Source organism: Orcinus orca, chromosome 1 (assembly GCF_937001465.1).
Source record: "Orcinus orca chromosome 1, mOrcOrc1.1, whole genome shotgun sequence".
NCBI classification, from domain to species: Eukaryota; Metazoa; Chordata; class Mammalia; order Artiodactyla; family Delphinidae; genus Orcinus; species Orcinus orca.
In genome coordinates this window covers 28,766,645-28,790,282 of record NC_064559.1, presented here as the reverse complement: position 1 = coordinate 28,790,282, position 23,638 = coordinate 28,766,645, and the positions used below count along the sequence as shown (strand labels likewise).

General features: G+C 42.1%; 1 protein-coding gene across 19 annotated transcripts in view; it reads right to left on the bottom strand.

Annotated features, from left to right (window-relative positions):
• NEK7 (NIMA related kinase 7) overlaps positions 1-23,638 on the bottom strand; it is a 295,992-nt gene that overhangs the window by 71,198 nt on the left and 201,156 nt on the right. For 14 of the 19 annotated variants that reach the window (XR_004480042.2, XR_004480041.2, XM_049703809.1 and 11 more), the window contains one exon: positions 8,966-9,106. The exons of the other annotated variants lie outside the window; for them this stretch is intronic. Coding sequence is in view for 12 of the 14 variants with exons in the window: in XM_049703809.1 (XP_049559766.1) it covers positions 8,966-9,106 (141 nt within the window). In the remaining 2 variants the exon portion in view is untranslated. The remainder of the gene's footprint in view (positions 1-8,965; positions 9,107-23,638) is intronic. 19 annotated transcript variants of the gene reach the window in all.

Below are 23,638 nucleotides of genomic sequence, written 5' to 3'. Positions count from 1 at the left end.
GCTGCACGAAGTGACATGAGTGCCTCGAGGGGCGGGCTGTGGCTGCCCGGGCTTCCGATGCTTGATTCATATATGCAGGGAAGTGCAATACACCTCAGAAAGATTTCTTACAGAAATAAGTAAAATGACAAGTTCATTACTTAAAGGAGTAAACTCTACATTTAGCAATTTCACGTAGGAAAGCCACTCATTACCCATAATGCCAAAAGGTGCCAGAAAAATGATGTTGTCACTAAATAACAAATCAAACAAATATTAATGTAAACAGAAAATTTTGAACTTGATGTTAGTTACTGATATGAAACACACACACACACACACACACACACGCGCGCGCGCACACACACACACACTACTTATCTATGATGCCATTCTCGGGAACTACCACTCACAGGGGACTTGATACAACTTGAAGAAATGTGGGGAAGTACAAAATTTTGAATGTCTTAGACCTTGAAGGAATTCCTGAAAACTTTTTTTAAGGAAACAGAGAAAGGATCATTCTGGTACTAGTGACTAAAATGAAAAAAAAAAAAAAAATCACAAACTTGGAGACATGTATAAATCTAATCTCCCAGTAATCAATGTCTCTATGATGGAAAAGTATTAAAACACGAAAGACTGAGCGAGATGAGAATGTGTATGAGAGCTCTAGGAAACCCTAACTAGACACAAAATACAAAGACAGAACTGTGCCATGATGAAATCATGAATCTTTAATTCAACTTATAATTAAACTAATTCAGAATTAACAAATTAACTTCCATCTTGAACTGAATTCTCAATACCAAAAGTCACTTCTCAAACACTGAGGAATGAAGCATTGCTGGCACATTTAAGGCAAAACTAAATTCTGAACCAAATACTTTTAATTGGAAATTCAGAAGTATCTTATCTTGCTTTTTCTCTTAGCCAGCATGTCAAGACAAAAACAGAAACTGATTCTTCAGATTAAATCATTCGCAGACATAGATTCAAAGCTGTCTGATTCCGTGAGCAAAAGGCAATACACATGAAAAAAAATCTGGATTTTCATAAACTATTTACAAGCTTGTCTTCAAGAAGGTATCTTTCCAGCTCTACCAAAGTTTCTAAACTAATGTTTGGGTTTTTAAACTAATGTTTGATAAGAGCAAAGTTATTAGCAGTGTTTAAGCAAGTGATTGGCTGATACATTCTTGGTATTCTCTGAATCATTTAAAAAGTTCTCTTTTGTCACCTTTAAATTTTGCCAAAATTACTCACGACTAATGAAACTCAAAAGGTTAACACTAGGTATCTTTGGAGGGAAAAGGCTTTCAAGTGACTTAAACATTAAACACAAATGTCCTTAAAAGGGCATCTGTAAATCTGTTAGGAGAAAAAAACACTTAAAATGTAGCGAAGGAAGTACTTCAAAAAATATACTGAGAGAGTTTGACAAACCTGTTACATCTTACTTTAAATAAATCTTACAAAAATGGAAATCTCAACCAAACATCTGGGCCTCACCAGCTTCACAGAGCTGAATAAATGAACTGAGCAGTTTGTCCCACATTGAGGCCTGTTTCCCACGTGCCCTCCGTCCTTCTTCTGATCTCACCCCTGGACTGTGCCTCTGTCTTTCCCGGTGTTCCTGCCCCTTGCAACCCGGATGCCACAGTGACTTCTGGTTTCCACACTTGCTGAGTGGTAGGCACAGACTTTCTTATTTGAAGGATGGAAGATGGGTGAGGGAGTTAGAAAATCCATGGCAGAAGGGCTGAGTGGCCTCTCTAGACGTAAATTACAATCATCGAACAAGATAATCTCTGAATAATGAAAGTCTCTACCACCAGCCCTTCCCTGACTCAATACACAGGCCCCTAAGGGGTGGAGAGGGGGGCGGAAGTTAAGCCAGGTGAGTGCTCGAAGAGATCTGCACTGGAGCCAGGAACCGCGCTCCTCTGACACCCAGGCCTGTAATCCAGCGGCCGTCAGCCTTCCTCTCTTCATGCACCAACGTGTCTGAACTTCAAGGCAAAAGACAGGACTCAATTTCTTCCTCGTGGATTCCTTAAGGCCCTGGCAAATGATGGCAAGGAACTAGATACCTGTGTGTGTCCTTAATTTTTCCATGATTATTTAAAAAAAAACAAAAAACCTTTGTTTCCAAGGGGGTGCCTTTTAACTCAACAGGCTAGTATATAGTGATCTAACTCCTAGGGCATCAATCAGTCCTGTTTGCTTAAAATTAAAAAGCTTCTAATATGTACCACGGGAAATTCATCCTTTGTGCAGACTTCCTGAGAGCCTGAAGCTCAGCAAAGCTTAGTCAGGGCTTCCGGAGGTTCAGAAGCCACCCTTACAGGGGTCAGGGAGAAGGTGGTGCAGGAGAAGCAAACAATCCAAAATCATATCCTGAAAGGAGTGGGAAAAAGAGATGCCACTGAAGGAAATAAGAAAAGGGATATCCAGACAGACAGGAGAACCAAGCCAGTGTAGTGTGAAGAAGCTGTGGGTGTTGAAGCAACAGTTACTACGGAGACGTCAGTAAGAACGTCAAGTGATGACACTGCAGGAGAGGAGAGGTGGATGCGGGAGAAACGGGCAGCAGCTGAAAGAGTCTCCAGGAAGACAGAAGAGAAAGATCTTGTCCAGAGCGCAGGTAGGGAAGGGAAGATGGATTAGGATGGCTGTGCAATCGTGAAAGCACAGCAGATGGCAGAAGTCGTCACTGTCACACAGGAGATGCCCTTTTCCACTAAGCATGAAGGCATACGGGCCGTGGCTGAGGCTTCAGAGTAGGTGGTAGTTTTTAACTCCACCACTGACAACACTGTAATCGTATGTACCTGCTGGTTTGTGTTCTTCTCACTACCGTGGTTAAAATATATCCAAGTAGGGAGTACAAGAGAGTGCATTTCCAAAGAAAGGTAAGCAAAACTCCAATAACCTGAACCCTTCTGTGCTAGGGGGTGTGGAACAGTGGGTACATGTGAACAGGGAAATGAAGAAACACCCAGTGAAGAGAAACCCTGCCCGGGGGGTTAGCAAGACAGGAACAAGATGGGGGAGATTGTAAAGTGGAAACATCCGCATTGCTCAAATAGCTGACAAAGGTCCAAGAAACACACAAACAACTGAAATCAGACCTTAAATAAGAGGTCTAGAGAATATGGAATACAGGGCCGTGGTCAGGATGAGGTCAAAGAACAAGCTTTGGTGGAAAGATAGAATGGGAGAGAAATGAGACGGGGAGATGAAGAGGGGATGTGGAGAGTTAAGACAGGACAAGCAGAGCGCAGGGTGGGCTGTGACAGTGCTGCGAGCAGACCGGGTGCCGGGGGTGGGCATGCTGAGCAACCATGACGCCTGGTCTTGGCAGAGTCATCATGGTGCCAGGGAAGGGACAGAGGAAAATGAGAGCAAGGGGCTGAAAACATATTTAAGAAAAAAAGAAAAAAAAAGGAGGGGGTTGTTGCAGACTGGCAGACAAGCGGCAAGATGGAACAAGTATTGAACTGGATGGGCTTCAAGGACAGAAGAGAATAACGATGGCTGGGCACAGACTAAGGGGAAGAAACCCTAGTGAAGATGACGTCCCCGCATCCCAAGTCAAGGAAAGAGAACCACCTTACACTGAGACGATGGGGAGGACGGTGGGGATGTCGAGGAGAGAGAAGATTCACACAAAGAATAATATTTACTCACCGGGCTTGGCCACTAGAAGAGTTTCTCATTTAAAAATTTTAAGATAAACTCACATAATCAAAACTTGCATTTATCTTAATGATGACCCTAAGGTACCGTAAGATGCTAAAAGAAAAATTTGTGAAACATCAAAAAATGGACAAATAACTAAATTACTTCATTGATGTCCACTGTATCAGTTAAATATTTTAATGATTAAGTAAACTATTTATGGTATATATCTTAATTCATTATAACCCCCAAATTTTGTTAACTAGAATGCCCCATTCTCTAAATATTCGATAAGGCTAAAAATTTACTACATTTTTATATGCCTCAAAATGCCTAAAATAAAATTGAAAGTACAAACGAATAAAATTAAGAAGCTTTAATTTTTTAAGATGAAGTCTCTGCCTCCTTGACAAGTAAACTAGTATAGTATCAATTACTAAATTATTCTCCAATTTAAAAAATATATAATATATAAATTATTCTTACAAATGCTTCCTAATTTTCATTTGCTCAAGTATCTATTGAAAGTTTCAAAGAAGTCTATAGGGACTAAATAATGAAGTTGATAAAAGCTGCAGGACGAATTCCGTAATCACAGTGAACACTGAAAAAGAGACTGAATATATGTCTATAAAGTGTTACAAATATATTAAAATCAGTGTATGCATTACGGAAGAAGTTACTGCCCACAAATTTCTAATTGCATGCAAATCCTAATGTCTAATTACATGCAAACATGCAAAATCTTTAATCTAAAATTAACACATGTAAAAGAGCAAGTTATACTCATTAATATACTATAAAAAGTGATTTTCTTGATGAATGCTTTAACATAATTATCAAATATAAGTAAATATAAGTAAAACAAATATCAAAGAATATTTGTCCTTTCAGAAAGTTTTTTTGAGATCACCCGGATCAAAAGGGTGAATCTGAACAAATACTGTATATTATCACTATTTATGTTTGTTTGTAAGTATACAAAAGTGCTTTATACAAAAGTGACTCTAATAAATGTCACTGACTGACAATGGATGTCCCACAGTAAAACAGTATTATTCAGCATACAACTTAAGAGTAAGAAAAGACAAATTAAGCATTAATGAACTAAGGATCAAACTACTTCACCTACGATTAAAAAGTCAGGGTAAAAAAGGTCAAAGAACTGAGACACAAAAAACCAAAATTCATGCTATAACATCACGTCTACCAATTCCAATTACACAGCTCTAATCAATGAACTAAGTATAATAAAACAGAGATTAAGTGGACCAGATCAAAACAATTCTTTGATAATCTTCCAACACAAAGAACTGTGGTTCTGAGACACAGCCCGACGCCTGTGAAGACTTTCCCAACCTCCCTCTCACCCTGGGCCCCTCAAGGCTGCGCCCACTGTGGTTCCTCCCTCACTATTTCAGACGTGTCTTGGCTGCACTTCCACTGGAATCCACGAGCCCCGTTATTCTGTTCATGCTGGTGTTCTCAAAGCCTTAAGAAGCTAACCACTGAACATCAGGTGATCACTAACATTGGAGAAGTGAACTGAACGAGCAACAGGAAGGGAAGCAGGGAGACAGGGAAGCAAAGCCAGTATGTGGAATTGCAAAAATGTTCCATCAGTTAAGAACCATCTTAATTTTGGCAAACAAATCATGACGGGATGTGGGCAAATTTTCTAGAAGGTTGGTTAATGCTGTCATACACTGCAGGCTCTCAACCTCTTTATGATTTCAAAGAAGGAACCTGCATTCAGTACACACTCTTTCCTTTCCACACACAGGTAACAGGCAAACATCCAGGAAAGTCACCAGGGCTTCCGGCAAGTTGGCCACAGAAAAGTGACACCTGACACAGGACAAAGTACAGAAGAGCCTGGAGAACTACGCTGAGGAACCTGCACTCTGCTTCTAAAGAGTCTCATCAAAGGTTTGTGAGCAGAGAAATGAGTTATAAACGCAACATTTCAACACATGAACTCAACCAGGAAGGATTCTAGAAGAGCTGGAAACAGTGACATGGCCCTTTAGACGAGTAAAGTAGCCTTAAAATAACAAATTGCATGAGGATATCCAATGTTTGATTCCTTATGAATTTTTTAAACAAGGGCTAGGATTCTTCAGGCAGGAAAAGAGTCTGGTCAACAATAGTTTAAAACATTTTCATACTAAGCTGCAGAGGTGGATTTTTAAAAAGGAAGAACCCTGGTCTTTATTGTTCAGCGCAAGTGTAATACATCACAAAAATCAATAACATGTCTGAAATGCAAATATATTTCTCCTCACAAAGGTTTAAGATACTGTTCCCTAATTACAGAAGCTAAGAATATCTTTCAGCAACAATTCTCTCTTGTATAAAGGAGTTACGTTTAAACTAGAATATGTCCCAATAGCAACCCTAAGAAGCACAGAAGAAGGCAAAGCCCAAAGGACAAACTTGAACTCGGCACAGCGGGAGGCAGCGGTCTGGGGTTTACCATAGTGTGAAGTGGGGGCAGCTGGAGGGGCATCTACCCTGCACTGACTGGAAACACGACCATGCACATCCACTCCTGTCCATTCAATTTTCCAGTCAAAGGAAAGAAGGACACAGGCAACCAGAAACGATGTAGACGGTATTACAAGAGGCCTGGAAGAGCTTTTGTTCTTTCTCCCTCCCTCCCTTTTCCCTTCTTTCTCAGTATTTCCAATGACAAGGTTCTGTGATTTAAAATGCAATCCTTAGAGACAGAACTGAGCGCTGTCTCTCTGTCCACACTCAGGGTCGGGGGTGGAGGGTAGGGGGGAGAGGGAAGCCAAGAAGGCCGCAGGGACTCCACCTAGATGGTCTCTCACTCCATCCATCCATCCATGCATCCGTCCACCCATTCATCCACCCATCCATCCTCCCACCCATCCAAGCATCCACCCACCCACGCACCCACCTACCCATCCATCCACCCACATATCCATCCATCCAGCCAGCCAGCCAGCCAGCCAGCCCCGCCTTGACACCTGGGGCAAATCAGCAGCTGTCTTCTCTCTAGTACGTTCTGTGTGTTCAGCTTGTACTTTTATCTTGAAAATAACCGATTTTGAAGATTATTACCCTCCTAGAGAATCCATAGCGAATCCTCACTTCCCTCCTACTCAAAGTCCTGTTCCTGGTTTCAGAGCTCTCCAGGATCTGGTCTCACCTCGACAGCCTGGCTTCCGTTCCAGTCCCAGCCACACCAACAGCTCATACTGACATTTCCTTTCTGCGAACTAGGGAAACCAGGAATCCACGCCGCAGGGTTTAACGTTTCATTGCTCTAGATAGACTCTTTTTCCCTTGGTGGGCAGGAATAAAATTGCTAGCTTCTTTTCCTCCCCCCCCACAGTGCCCAGAGATACATATTAGAAATTCAATACATTTTAAAAATGCATCAGAGGGCTTCCCTGGTGGCGCAGTGGTTGAGAGTCCGCCTGCCAATGCAGGGGACATGGGTTCGTGTCCCAGTCCGGGAAGATCCCGCATGCAGCGGAGCGGCTGGGCCTGTAAGCCATGGCCGCTAGGCCTGCGCGTCCGGAGCCTGTGCTCCGCAACGGGAGAGGCCACAGCGGTGAGAGGCCCGTGTACCGCAAAAAAAAAAAAAAAAAAAAAAAAAAAAAAAAAAGGGGATCAGAGTTGTTGTTAGGAAATAATCATTCCCAAAGTCATCTGTGTCATAAACACTAATCTCTGCATTGTATATTTTATGTTCTTACTGTAAATGGCAGATTACATGAGAGAAGACGGCTACCCTCACGTGCTGCTGGAGAGAAGGTCAACGGTGCAACCGCTGGAAGTACTCGGTATAAACTTGCAGCACTGACCGTGCGTGGCCCTGGGCTCATCACTTCCATCCTCAGGCACATGCAAAAGGGAGATTCTTGCATGTGTGCACCAGGAAACATACAGAGGAACATCACGGAAGTACTGTTTGTAACAGCAAACAACTGTACACAACCAGTAGCACGTAACAAGAACTGGATAGTATACACACATAGTATGTAATACTACACAACACACGCATATCTACATATTGAATACTAGATATATAAAGAATAAAGCATAGCCACACACACCAACATGTGACAACATTTATATAAGTTCAAAAATGCAAAAGCAAACAACAGATTTATTCAGAAATGTATACAGATTTGGAGAAAAACTCTAAAGAAAAGCACACAAATTCAGGACATGGTGACCTCTGAAGGAAGGGAGTGGCAGAAGTGTGTCAAAGGTGAGTGGTGGATATGACAGCATCTGTCCTATTCTTTATATCTAACATATATGCCCCATAAAATCTTTCATAAATATTTACTGTTTGCTTAAAAATATGAGTGAAAACTGTTCACCTCTGCAATAGCTGTTGCAAGTATACTGATCCCTTACAAAATTAAAATAATAATAATAAGAGGACACTGAGGTTTTGCAGGTCTCGACACAGAAAAGACACCAGGGCTGCAGAATAAAATGGAAAGTCCACAGGCAGGTGTGAACAAGAATGCCCTTCCCTGAAAAAGGGAAGTAAAACGGTACAATGTCAAACACACTCTGGGGCAGAAAGGCAAGTGCTTTCGAGACCAGAGGCGAGTGGACCCATCAGGGCAGTGACCTGTCCTGGGCTCGGGCTGGGGCAGGGCCTGGCCAGGTGAGCTGGGGCAGGTCCATGGATCTGAGGAACCCAGACAGAGTCAGGACTGGAGAGCAGAGCTGATGCTAGAATGATACCAATACAACGTGTGGATTTTACGTAAGACGTCAATCCTCTAACTTTACCTATTTCATTTTTTTTTTATTCTCCAGTAAATAAAGTTCACTTCAGTTTTCTTTCATTTATTGCCAGTGTGGCTCTCTACATTAACGAAAACCTCCCCCTAACCTTGCCTGCCGTTTACTGACTTTATCAGGCTGTGCATTCTGTGAGCCTGGTTTCCTTCTGCAGTGCCTGCAGCTCAGGATACAACACGTAGCCACACGTCCAGTTAGGAGCCATGGTGACAACTCAAATCTGCCTCTTAAAACCTAGAGCTGTGAAAGCTTTTCTAAGATCATTCTAGTCATTACTGAATCTGGGTGAACAAAACCAGCTGAACTTTAAAAGTAGTATTAAAATTAAAAAATGATTTCCACCATGTATTGCACTTAATGCAAGTGTTTACAGTACAATTTTTATTCCTTCCCATCGTTCTCAACTTAAGACTGTCATGACCCAATCATTCAGGATGCACTTTTCTCTATTTATTCTTCACAGAGTATAATTTTACGTGGATTTATATAATTAAAGTCATCTTACCTGCACTTTTTTTAAAGCTACTGGTACTCCATCCAAGAGACAGGCTGCTCTATAAACTTCACTAAATTGCCCGCGACCAATTTTCTTTTCTATTCGAAAGTTGGCTAATGTATTATAGCCCATATCCGGTCGTAAGGCCTTCTGTAATTAAAAAAGTCAGAAAAGTTTTCAATCACACAATATACACACAATCATTGATTGTCTTCACATAAGTAGGTGATTTCTATGGTAAACCCGCAGACAGCCATTCACTCGACAAGTATTTATCGAACTATTCATATTATATAAAAATACACACATATATATATAAATTCACCTAGTCCAACCTGCCAAGTAATGTATGAAAATCTTCTAAACTTCCTGACAATCATTTAAGTTCTACCAAGAACAATTCCAGTGGCAGTGAGTTTACCACCTCATCATTAAGGTTTTTTTAAAAAGACGTAATATACCCTGAGAAAACCATAATTCAAAAAGAGTCATGTACCAAAATGTTCATTGCAGCTCTATTTACAATAGCCCGGAGATGGAAACAACCTAAGTGTCCATCATCGGATGAATGGATAAAGAAGATGTGGCACATATACACAATGGAATATTACTCAGCCATAAAAGAAACGAAATTGAGCTATTTATAATGAGGTGGATAGACCTAGAGTCTGTCATACAGAGTGAAGTAAGTCAGAAAGAGAAAGACAAATACCGTATGCTAACACATATATATGGAATTTAAGGGAAAAAAATGTCATGAAGAACCTAGGGGTAAGACAGGAATAAAGACACAGACCTACTAGAGAATGGACTTCAGGATATGGGGAGGGGGAAGGGTAAGCTGTGACAAAGCGAGAGAGTGGCATGGACATATATACACTACCACACGTAAGGTAGATAGCTAGTGGGAAGCAGCCGCATAGCACAGGGATATCAGCTCGGTGCTTTGTGACCACCTAGAGGAGTGGGATAAGGAGGGTGGGAGGGAGGGAGATGCAAGAGGGAAGAGATATGGGAACATATGTATATGTATAACTGATTCACTTTGTTATAAAGCAGAAACTAACACACCATTGTAAAGCAATTATACTCCAATAAAGATGTAAAAATAAATTTTTTTAAAAAAAAAGACGTAATTGTGTAAAAGCAGTTTTGGGTTCACAGCACTATTAAGAGGAAGGTGCAGAGGTCCCCCATGCGCCCCCTGCTCCCACACATGCACTGCTTTCCCCGCTACCAACACCCCGCCAGAGTGGGACTTTCGTTACAACTGATGAACCTGCACTGACACATCATTATCACCCAAAGCCCGTGGTTTACGTTAGGGTTCACTCTGGGTGTCGTACATTCTATGGGTTTGGACAAATGTATAATGACATGTATCCATAATTACAGTATCATATAGTATACTTTCACTGCCCTAAAAAATCCTCTATACTCTGCCTATTCATCCCTCCCTCCCCACTAAACCCCAGCAGCCACTGACTTTTTACGGTACCCATCGTTTTGCTTTTACCAGAATGTCACATAGTTAGAACCATACAGTATTGTAGCCTTTCAGATTGGCCTCTGTCACTCAGTACATAATTACATTTTTAAACAATATTTTTTTGTTGTTTGTGGAAAATGTCATTTCTTTTTGAAACTAACACATTTTAGTACTTACTACGCATCGGGCACTGTACTAGCTGCTAGGGAAACAGAGATGCATCAGAAATGCTTCTGCTCTGAAAGAGCTTACACAGGTACAGGGAAGGGGCTCTCAACGGTGCTGAGAAAGAATTACAGGTGCTGGGAGGCAGCACCCCAGCCGTCCCCATTTGGAGGCAAATCCCAACTCCTTATACGTTTTATCCACTGTCCTAGTTCTTTCGTTCACAGACTCATTCATTCATTCAACCAGTCATAGGACAGATCTAGGATCCACTAGGATCCAACACTGTCTGCTGCTGAGGTTACCACACATGTCCAAGGAATACTGCCTTTTAAGCTCCTCATGACACTCATAATCTATCTGTAGCGATCTACCTATAAAAGTGTAACAATAGTTTAGCCATCATATGCCCTTTTACCGTCTCTCTTTTGGCTAAACACACACGAGCCTTTTCAAGATTCCTATATTACTGGTAAGTACACGCTTCTTGGCCTTTTACCACTCTGCTCACATCCTTCTGGACCTGCTCTACTCTGAGCCGACTCAGAGTAAACATGACGTTCTTGTGGGGCCTGACTGGGCCCCCTCTAGTAAGACTGAACATTAAATACCTATTAATGCAACCAAAGGGCGCACTGGTTCCTAAACCCACTAAAGTAATTTGATCTCTGAGTCCCTCAAGCAAACCTTAGTCAAGGCTGATGACCCCATGACTTATGTAAAAGGCTATTTTGACACATGGGCATTACACTAACCCCTAATACATGTTACCTTGTTCATTTCACTACATGTCATGCTAGCAAAAACTCTAATATTCTGCCAAAGTTTCACTGTCATTCAAATACAATGTTTCTCAAAAAGAGAAAAAAGGTAGCAATGATTTCTACTCTCGTGCATTGCTTTTCTTTCTTCGGAAAGTCCAAAATATTGTCAAGAAGAATACCACTCTTCCTTTAAGACATGCTAAATAATCAGAATACAAATTTCACAAATTCATTATATAAATATAAAACCATAAATAATTGTTAGAATAACAATAGTAACATTACTACAATAATAAAAGGTTCTGTTTTGGTACCTACAACTTAACAGGTCCTATAAATTAGTACCTCATATGCCATCTAATTCAATTCTCATGACAATCCTGTAAGGTAGATGTTATCAAACCAAATCACTGTCTAGCTGATTCCCAATCCCCAATTCCTAAGTATAGGCTTTGCTATACTGCCAGGATTACTAAACAAAGTCACCTACAATGTGATACAACATTATGGGACCCTACATGATGATCCACAGTATTTTCAAGTTCAATTTTCAATTTCAGGCCTTTTGATGAAAAAACAAAACTGGGACTAGAAACATGTATGTCAAAAATGAAAATAAAAACAAAATTATAAAATAAAGGGAGACAACCTGCCACTCTGTTCATATATAAGATTTCTTTTTGTGGTCACTGAGATGAATTTATAATTAAGTGTCACTGTGACACCTACTTAACAAAGGAAACTTACAAAGCCTCACTTCTCAGATATATTCAGTGGATATTAGCAACTTTTTTAGTTTCCTTAACTTTGTTTCATTTAAAGAGGAGAGACTTTTTAAATTCTCCAGGCTTTTCTAAAAAATCTTTTTTTTATTTTTTAATTTACACACTAGGATAGTCTGCAACATCTGAGAAATAGGTTTTCTTCCTCTCCCCAAAATGTACAGACCATTCCTTCTCCCGATGAAACCTGTCAATCTCAACAGTGAAATACAGCTTCATCATTAGGAACGGTATCACGCAATCCATATCCTTTAAACCTGACTGGGAATTCCATCTTCTGTCTGCACAATAACTGACAAATATTAGCGTGAACTGCTAAGGCAGTGTGACAACCGCATGCTGAGAGCAAAGTCTCACTAATGTGTTTTGGCATGCAGGTTTGTAATCACACATTTACATATGCAATGACCTACATTTGCATGTCAGATCACACACTGTCTCGGTTTATTAAGGCTGGGCACCTCCCTGTGCTTGGCGGCCAGAGCGGGCGAGAGAGGGCCAGAGGGCGGTGTTTTTTGGCAGTTGAGGGATGAACTGCCACCAAGGATTAGGTTGATATGGCCTGAGCATTAGACACTTCATTAGACGTAATCTGTTTAACAGTGGGCAGTGTATGTAAACTTCACAGCCCATTTGCGGCACCTTTTCCCCCCATGGCCTTTCTTCAAAGGGCAGTGTCGGTGAGTGACAGCTTGTCTCATCTGCTCCCATGTCCTGTCACCCAGTGTAGACGTGCAGAGCTGACATGAGAAGAAGCATAGCTGCACATCTCCGACTACCCCCCCGTGTCTGTGCCATGCTGCAATGTGTATAAAAATAAGCCTGTGTAGGATGAGGTCTCCTTTAAGAGATCGCCAGGCAGGTTATACATATACTTCGGTAATGACTCTCTGATACTGTATTCAGTGCCACAGTTCATTTTGATGAGTTATGCCCCATGTAAGCAGCGCTGTATGAGGTGCTTAAAATAAAAAAGATAATATCAAATCAGTGCCCACACAAGTAAAGAACTATTTTTAGGAAAGAACTATAGTCTCTTTTTTGGATGATGTCCAATTCCCCATGTTCTTTAGCTTAGCATTTTAATTATAATGGGAATAAAATAACCCAGCAAAATAATGAGATTCAAATCAGTATAAAATATAAACCAAATAAAATCACTTCAATTGCCTTTCCGTGCTCTCATTCTGGTGGATAAACTGGGTCTCAGTCTCTGCAGTCCCTTAATGACCAGGGTACCTGTCTGAGCTGCACAAAATGGCTTTTGGATTTGATGTGAGTCATTTAAAGGATTTTTAACTTTTATGAAAGTAAAAAGCTACTCTGCTTCTTCCGCAACACACTGACACCCACCTACGACAGGAGCTCTCTCAGTCACCTGGCCCCTGCCCTGGGCCTCCCCTCCAACCACACCGTTCGGCGCCAAATGCGCCTGCAGCTCCGGCCCCTCCGTGCAAGGCATCTGTGTGTCCCAGGCCCTCTGAGTGACTGCGCCCCTCGCACCTGGCCAGCCCAGCTCGTCCTGGGGGCTGACTTGCCAGCCCTTCTCAGGAATCGTCCTCAGCTCGCCAGGAGGCTTTGCTTGCTCCTGCCCCTGGGCCTGCACAGCAACCGACAGCAGTCAACTCTCCACACAGTGGTGCAAACTCAGGCACTGAGCTAGGTTCCAGACCTCACTGGATTTTAATTATTTGTTTACACGTGTATATTTCTCCCTCTGAACACAGAGTTTCTCAAAGACAGAAACCAAGTTTTATCTTTGTGTCCAGATGCCATGAAGGCAGCTCAACATGGAACAGACAATAAATATTTACTAAGTAAGTGAATGTAGCTGAAAGAACTTAATGAATATAAAAGTTCTAAGTGCATCCCCATGACTGTAACCACGGAGAAGCTCCCAGCAGGTCTGAGGCAGAAGCTCCATGGGGAGTGGGGAAGCTCCAGACCTGCAAGTGGACACTGTCTCTGCCAGTAACAGCTTCCCAACAGGTGAGACAGAGACTCCCCTTGCACCCGCAGCAGGAAAGGGGACCTTAGTGCTAATTCACTGCCCTCTTAGGGCAGTACAGCAAGCCTCTTAGGGCAGTACAGCAAGCAAACCTCTTAGGGCAGTACAGTACACTGCCCTCTTAGGGCAGTACTGCCCTCTTAGGGCAGTACAGCAGAAGCTCCATGGGGAGTGGGGAAGCTCCAGACCTGCAAGTGGACGCTGTCTCTGCCAGTAACAGCTTCCCAACAGGTGAGACAGAGATTCCCCTTGCACCCGCAGCAGGAAAGGGGACCTTAGTGCTAATACACTGCCCTCTTAGGGCAGTACAGCAAGCCCTCAGAGCACACACAAGTACTGTGCTCTGAGGCTGGACCTGGGCCAGGCGGTACAGAAGAATCCACTGAGTTCCCATAAAGCCCCAGAGAAAACGGCACAGGTTCTGGAGTCAGTCAGCAAGGCCTGGGCTCGAAACCCCAGTTCTAATGCCCAGTATCTTTCTCAGCTGGGCCAGCTACCCAAACCTTGTTTCCCACTTCTCTAGCATAGGGGTGAACCCCCACAAAGAACTGTGCATGAGTGTCCCCTGGGACAGAGCCAAGCTCACGCACTCCCTCACCATCATCTACGCCCCCTCCCCCAGGGGCGCCAGCAGTAACAGCCTGCCACCGACCCTCTCTCCCCACAGGCTCTGGATTTGTACAGCCTCCTGCATGTCCTCGGGTTTTCAAGACTGAAATTCTTTAGTCTTGACCCTGATTTGCTTCTTTGGTCCTCTTCCTCTGGCCGAAACTGGAGTTTGTCTGTATCTACAGCTAGGCTTCCCATATGCCAGCCACATCCTTACTAGGGTCTCTGAGCACCGCCCAGCCTTGGGCTCTGCCTTCCAACCAGGACACCCCAGTTATCACGCGGACTGTCTTCCTGATTCATGAATGAACACAGCCTGACCCCTTGGGTGTAAGGCTCCTTGGTGCCATACACTAGAGCTAACTAACATTATTCTGCCCGAAGGCCTCCTAATTGTTGTGGGGGAGCATGCAATAAACAAAACCATGTGTGGCCGCAATTCAGCTATCCGGCTGGAACATGCTCACAGTAAAGTTTAAATTCACAGGCAAAGTGAAGATAATAACTGCTTGAAAGCCCATAAACCCTACAAGTGTGAAGCTGCAAGCTCTTCGTGACAAAAGGAACTGAGAAAGGGTGTGATTAATTCAGCACAGGGTAGCTTCTAAAATTACTAAATAAAGACTACATACATACCCCATACAAGAATTTTCAAACAGATTCATTTTTGGAATAAGTCTCAAAATATAACTAATTAACATGAATAACATAACTGTAAGCCTACATACATTGTTTTGATATTGTTATTGTTTTATTGTTTATTGTTTTTATTGTTGTTATTTTATTTCTTAATTACTAACTATAAGACACCCACAACTCCTTAAATAAAGGACACAATTAAAACAGATGTTGGAAGCATTTGCATTACATTTTTGTGGTAAATTATGTTTAGTCTCTTGAGATATGTGAATCTGCAAGTTATACTACAAAAGAACCCTAAAATCTCAGAAACATAAAATAAATACTCAAAATTACATATGACAACTAAAAAAAAATCAAACTCTAGAGTGAAGGAAGCTTTTTATAACACCTTAAGTGTTCTGCATTCTCATTAATGAAATCTCTTGTTGATCTGAATGCACTTTAATTACATACCGCCAGATCTTGCTAACTAATTGGGATTAACTTCTACATGTCAGTCTGTTAACTGCTTCCTTCACATAAATACTTTTCATTTTAAAATAAAATTCCTTCTGCTGTGCCACAGGCTCATACTATCACAGGTGCAACCTCGTTAAACAATTAATAATTTCCCATGACTAAATTAATTTCTTTAATTTCCTTTAAATTTGAAGGCAGGAACATTTAATGAGCAGTAAGATAATTCAGGGTAACATGATGATAATTCTCTCTGGGGAAATTAGAAGAGTCACAGCATGGACTCAACAGACTCCCCAGAGAGAAAATTATGTCCTGATAATTCCTAGAGGTATTGTTATCAATGATCTAATACACAAGCCAGTATTAATTACAATATTTAACATCATTAATATGGTTTTCACTGTTACTGCAAATTCACCTCTTACTGGTGATTTTCATATTACCAATTATGTAATCTAATAAACTATATTTATATTAACATTATTACATTTCTCAAAAATTTAAAAGTTACAAAACTTCAAAATGCCCTTCAATTTTATTTGGCAATAAAGCTCATGCTATGTATGATCTTTAAAGAGATTACTCACCTCCAAACTTCAAAAACTAGAACATCCTTTCGACAATATCTAACATAAAGCTGTTATACATTATTTTCTACAAACCTCACTAGAAATAAAAAAAAAACACATATTAAAAACAAAAACAAAACACCACATGTGCCAGCAGAGTCTAATTAGTCATGCTTCTTCCCATGTGAAAAATGATCTCCCTAAAATTTCTTTAACTATTTCAAAAGTAACCTATTCCTAAAGACACTAAGTGTCTGAGATTTACATCAGTTGGAACAATATGCCATTAATCATTATAACTGGCTTTTTATCAAACAAAGGAGAGAATTCACTACAGCATAAGAAAAATGAGTGATCAAATACAACCAATTATCTAGTTAAACATTTATAAGACCCCAGTGTTTGTATCATTTAATCATCATTAGTTACACTACCCAGCATAATCACTATATCCAAATTATGTAACCAGAAATACTGATGACCTTTCCCAGCATTTCATGAGTAGGATAATGATGAAGACACTCCCATCTGCCCCATGAGCACCACCAGCCATACCTGGTACAATTAAACATGGCAAGCAAAAGCCTTTCCCTGAGAGAAACAGAGACAGAGACAGACACAAATAGAGGGAAGAGGTTTTCTACAATGTATTCATTTATTCCACAGTTATTAACAGAGGAGGGAGATTAAACAAATACATAATCCAAAACAATAAAAAAAACAATAAGCAAATACATAATAGTATCTAATATTTAAGCATATGCAGAGAAATAAAACAGAGTGATATAATGGAAAATGAGTGGATGGTTATTTTAGAGTGGGTAATTCTGGGATGACCTTGGTGAGAAGGTGACGTTTATGGTGAGATTAAAAGACCAGAAGAAAAAAAAAGGGCAGAAAGAAAACCTGGAGAAAATGTCTCGAGGAAAGAATGAACTGGGTGTGTTGAAGGAACACTGGCTGGAAGATGGAGAACAAGGGTGACGGGCTGAGGAACGAGGTTAGAGGTGAGCATGACAAAACCGCACGGCACTCTGACAGCACCAGTGAGGGACCTGGGTCTCCAGCAGGGAAGCACGGTACTGTGAGCTAACACACATTTTACAATGACAACTCACGACGCTGGTGGGGAAGGAATGGACAGGAGGATGAGTAAAGCAAGAGTGGAAGCAGGGGGACTGGACAGGAGGAAGTGGACCTGACCTGACTGTTGCGGGGAGATGCGAACAGCAGACGGAATCAGGATATGATCTTGAGGTGGAGTCAAAGGAGCTGCTGATGAATTGAGTATGAGGAGAGGGGGACAGAGAGAAATCAAGGATAAATCATGGATCTGGGGCTTGAGCACCTCAATGGATAGTGATGCCACTGACTAGGATAAACAAGGCTAACGAAGCAACAGTGTGGGCAGAAGGCAGGTAATAACAATGTAATAAAGGATGTAAGATGATGCAGAACCAACCACTGGTGGAGAAACCTATGCTCCAAGAGTGTCACTGGCAGAACGTCGTCATCATCACCCTCACCCTCATCCCCGTCGTCTGGGTCCTATCTACGTGCCAAGCACAATCTTAGAAGCTCCATAGCTCATAAGAGGTAAAAACTATGATTCCTCTAATTTATTAATAAGAAAAGTGAAGCATACAGATGTTCAATAACCTGTCCTCCATCACACAGCCAGAAAGTGGGGCATCCAAGAATTGACCCCAGGCAATCCGACTTCAGGGCTCAGGCCCTGAACCACCCCACAGAACAGCCAGCGCTCCTGATTGCTCCCAGCTCCCCTACGTGTTCCCCCCCACATATAAATTCTGGTGTCCACAGGGCTCCATTCTCAGCCTTCTCTTCTCACTTTGCTCATCACTCTGGGCCACGGAACCCATTGCTCCCTCTCTCCCATGTGTTGGTTCTGGAAGTTAGTGCTGCCTGAAACTGAGCCCTGGTGCCCCCCTGGCACCCTCCTGGACACCCTATCAGAACTCTCCTAGAAATCCCTCCCCCTCCATCCCCCTCTTCTCCTACACTGAATGATACCCAGTCAAGGAAAAATAAATAAATAAAAGGAATGCATAATTAAATGTATTCTACATAAGTGTTCCTGGAAAAAGAAGTGCTTATCAAAATTTCTAAATCTGAGGAATATTTGTTTTATGAATATTTAGTGAGAAAGATGTATGAAACATAACCACAGTCATATGAAAAAGTCATAATATTCACATAATAATAAAATAAAGGGAGACAAAATATAAAGGTATGTAAAATGACACAACCGATTCTAACAAACATATTAGAACTTATACATTCAACGTTGCCCTTCAAACAAGCACCGTGAGAGGACATGGACTTACTCCAGGAAGGCTTCCAATACTGAAAATATGTTTGAAATTCCTCCTTGGACTGTAATCAGTTTGTGAATCACATGAAAATTACTGGTCTCATTTAAGAAGATATCTCATTTTGATCGAAAGAAGAATACCAAGACTATTTTTTTCACCAAGTACATACTTGGCTCCAAAAGATTTCTGAATCTTCCAAATATTACGTTCACCCTCAAAAATGGAACAATTTTCATTACTGTATTTATTAAAACTATATTTCAGGCTCTGAATGCAATTCCAAATAGAACTGGGAAACTGTTTTGATTAATGTCGACCTCATCTTTGCCCACATCAGACTATTCAAATAGAAATTTCCAAGACAGCAGATGAGAGAATCCTTACCGCATTCCCATTCTTTTAAAACCCATCTAAATTTCTCAAGGCATTTCCTTTAAAATTTAAGGAACATTTACCCCTATATATGTAAATACGAACAAGCAATCTAAATTCAAAACTCAACTAAGCTTTAAATATTTTGATATCACTTCTCATTTGACAGATTTCTTATTATTCTATATTGCCACAGTCTTTTCCTAAAATAACTCTCAAGTAACTAAAATCTATACAACATAATTAGATTGATCAATATTTAGCTTTCACTTAGAGATTAATTCATTCATCCAACAAATATTTATTGAGTACCCATGACCTACTACTCATTGATATAAAGCATGATCTACAGAAGTGAACACTGCACTGCTGGTATAGCATATTCTGATTTGTTAGAAGCATACTAGTGTAAGAAACTACCCAGTAATCATTATTTTCCTGAGAATAATCTTTTTGTTGTCTTCCAAATTACATGTTTCCTCTAGGATAACACTTTCCTTAGGGCCTCTACCATGTAGTTCATCCGCATTATAAGGAGGCTTTATGCTATTAGGTTCCATTAGGGACTAAATCTCCTTGAACGGGTCCTGAGACCATTACCTCAGCATCTGAGATTTGGAGCCGAAAGAGAGCATGGTATAAGCAAGACACGACTGAATCTGTGTCCAAAATAGGGAAAGACACAAAATGCAGCTGGAGAAGAAAAAGGCGACCAGATGATGCAAGACCCTCTACAACACACAAGGAAATGTAGAATCCACCCTAAAAGCCATAGAAACCGGCGCTTTTAGGAAGTGATACGATAAAAAGTACACTTTGGAAAGATGACTTTTGCTACAATGTAAAGAATGAACTAGAAATGGTAAAATGAGAGGTAAAGAGATCAGTTCAGAAGCTTCTGCGATAATCCAGGCAAAAGGTGGCAGTGATCTAAATAAACTACAGTAGTTACAGTCAGGATGTAGAGAATGAGCAGATTCAAGAGCTATTTAGGGAGTAAAATCAAGACAAGAGGAAAACTGCCTAATATAAAGTATGCGATTTGCTTGTTTGTAGTTTGGACGACTAGATGGACGGTGCTAACAGTCACAGGCAAAAGGACAATCTTGGGCAGGAAATAATAAATTCCATCTTGAAGAGTAGGAGCTTGAGGTACCTATAAAAATATCAAGAGTCACGGTGATTGAGAAGATCAGACTGGCCAGGAAATGGATGGGGAGCTTTTTCTAAAAGCTCACTCTAAAGAGTGAGACAGACCCGGTGCCAATCCCAGCCCCGCCACTTACCAGCTACGTGACCAAGGGTGAGTTAGTTCATTGGTCTGAGCCTCGGCCTCTTCATTTGTGAAGTGTGACAGATAACGCCTCATACAGCTTGCGTTAGGAATAAATGACACACACATTCACAATGCTTTGCACAGGGTGGGTGTGCTGTAAGAACTCAATCAGAAGCAGGTACTGATAGCAGCAGCAGGGCTACTGCCCTGGACAAAAGCCAGGAGCCAGGGGCCAAGTGTCCAAGTAGTGCGAGGGGTCACGAAGAGGTCAGGAGACAACAGCGACAGGGAAGGTGAACGCCCTTTCTTAGGGTGGCAGAGCCTTGACGCAGCAGGTTTCAGGCCTCCCTACCCCAAGAACAAGGAGGAATCATGGTCTGGAAGAGGCTCTGTGGACAGACAGGCTGCCATCCGACCCCCGATCCTCACGGCGTGGGGTTATTAGAGAACCAGCAGCCTCCACTGAGAGGGTAACGGGAAACAGTGTCCTTGGGGGAAAGAGGTCTGTTCCAGCTAAACCAAGGAGGTGAAAAAAAGTCCATAAGAAATGGAGGATGTGTTTTTTAATAAACCATTTAATATACATTTACTTTTGTATATAGACTGTTACCCAAGAAAAACAAAAATGGTAAATTAAGAGTTCAGACATCTTAGGCCACACCTGACTTCTGGGCTCACAAAGATGTGGAAACCTGTCCTGGAGAAAATTTCTTTCTTTTTCTCTGAGCTCTTCTTCCCTGCTTTGGCGCAGGCTGGTCTCTCACACCTCGGTCTAACAAAGCGTTGCCAGGAATGGCTTCCTATCGTATTTTTGATGTAGGTACCAAGGCACAGGCCACTGCTTGAACTTGTGCCAGGAAGAGAAATTCCAAAGACATTTATGTATCTTAATATTCATTTAAAAGGTGGTGCTTGAAAAGATGGAGAATGGGTTGATCTGACACCCAGTTTGTCTTCAACAAGCATTTACTGAATGCCTACTACGTGCCCTAGGTACCACTCTGGGGTCTCGGGATGAAGCCTATACTCTAGAGAAAGCAGACAGACAATGAAAAAGTGAAAAGGCAATCAATTCTACGCAGAAAAATATGGCAGCAAAGGCTTACTGGTGGGTGTGAAGGTTCAATTTTCATTAAATGATCAAAGAAGGTGATAGTTAAATATACCCTGGAAGATGATGAGTGAGTAAGCCTATGAGAAACTACTAGAAGGTTTTAAACAGACACAATTTGACTGAAATTTTGTATTTTACATTTAAAGTTTATATAATTTTGTATTGAGAGCAGGCTGAAGGGAGGCAAGGATGGAGGCTGGGAAGCTACTGAAATAAGTTTGGTGAAAAAGTAAAATTACTTGGACCACAGTAGTAGCAGCAGAGGAGGCAAGAAGTATCCCAATTCTAACTGTGTGTTAAAGATGGAGCTGTGGGGTCTGGGAACAGGTGAGACACAACACGAGAGAGCTCGAAGAAGTCAGGGACGTCTCCAGGAGCTTCAGCCTGGGCAAGGGAAGGATGGACCTGCCACCAACTGTGACAGAGAGGCCTGCAGACAGAACGGTTGGGGGGGACCATTCAGAGTTCAGCTTCACATGTGCCCGCTTTGAGACATACAAATTTGAGGTCAAGCAGGCAACTGGATACATGAGTCTGGAATTCAGGACAGAGGTCCAGGCTGAGATATAAATGTGAGAGTCACCAGCATATGGATCATACTTAGAATCACGAAATTGGAAGAATCTCCAAGCAGGGATATAGACAGAAAGAGGTCTCAAGCCTTGAAGCCCTCTATTGTTAAGAGGTCCAGGAGGTGAGGAGAAATCAGCAAACGATGGACCAGTAAGACGAGAAAAACAAGGTTCTTGGAAGCTGAGCAATGAACAGGTTTCAAAGAAGAGAGTACCATCGACTACTGAATGCAGCTGATGAGCCAAGGAGGACGAGGCCTGAGAGCTGACCAGGGACGGAGCACCTGCGCATAGCTGGGACCATGACAAGGCAGTCTAGCCGGGAGGGTGGGGAGAAGGCTTAACTGGAGCACATTTCAGAGAGCGAAGGGGGAAACGGGAGACAAACCTACAAATAAAGCTAAGAATTAGCAATAAAAGGCAGCAGAGAAATAGGTTAGTTAACAGCTGGAGAAAAGAAGGACTTTAAAAGCTGGTTTTTGGTTTGGACTTGTTTTGGTTTTGAGATAGGCTGTGACAGGGGACCCTCTACCTGAGTGCTTGCACTTGCACCTGGGCAACAGGATATAAAGAAACCATTATGGACTAAAAATAACTGCACGCATGTGCAGTCGGGCAGTTATGAACAATAAGGTACACACAGGCCCCAAACCAACGGCCCCTTCTGAGGTGCCAGGAGCAAAAGCAGGGTCCTGCACGAGATCCCTGCACACAGCACCACCCAGAGGGCGAGCAGACCACCTAAGCCAGGCCTCCTGCCAGACCTACCCCGCCCTCAGCCCGTTTGATGAACCAGCTCAAGCCCCCTCGGGGAGCAAGCAAGGGCACCTACTGCTCGTTTCCACCCCCAGCCCCACCCCGCTGCGGCACGAGTCTCAATAAAGCCTTGCCTGGATCTCTCATCTGGCCTCCTACCAACTTCTATTGATTAAAGAGTCCAAGGACCCAAGCAGGTCACGGTTTGTTGTTGAGACGGAAGAGAGAACCACGCGATGGTGTGCTAGTGAAGGGCCCGCAGAGAGGGGCCAATAGGAGCAGGGGGTGGGTGGGATCCAGTGGTCAGGGGCGTGCTGGCCTTGGGCACAGTGTGGCTGGTTCATCTGGTGACAGAAAAGGCCAGTCATGTGACTACATGTCTGGGAGAAGTCGGTGGAAGTTCTCTTCTGACTGTTACGGTGTTTTTAAGTGAAACAGGAAGCAAGGGCATCAGCTAAGCGTGAGGACGGGGGAGACAGTGCTGGGGGTTTGGGGAGAGCAGAGATACGAGACGTCGTGAACTGAAACCACGGCGCGAGCCTGCTTTCCTCAGAACAGCTGCTGTTCATTCTCCTGCACCTAAAGTCATTCACTGAAGGCAACTGTCAAAGGGAGAACACCACACCGAAATTTCTATAAACAATTCAAAGAACAGAAGCTGTACTCAATGCTACTTACAACAAACACCTTGGCAAAATCAATTTATCAAAAGAAGTAAACTACATGATGACCCTTATTTCATAAAGTGATTCTGTAAGATGAGCTAAAG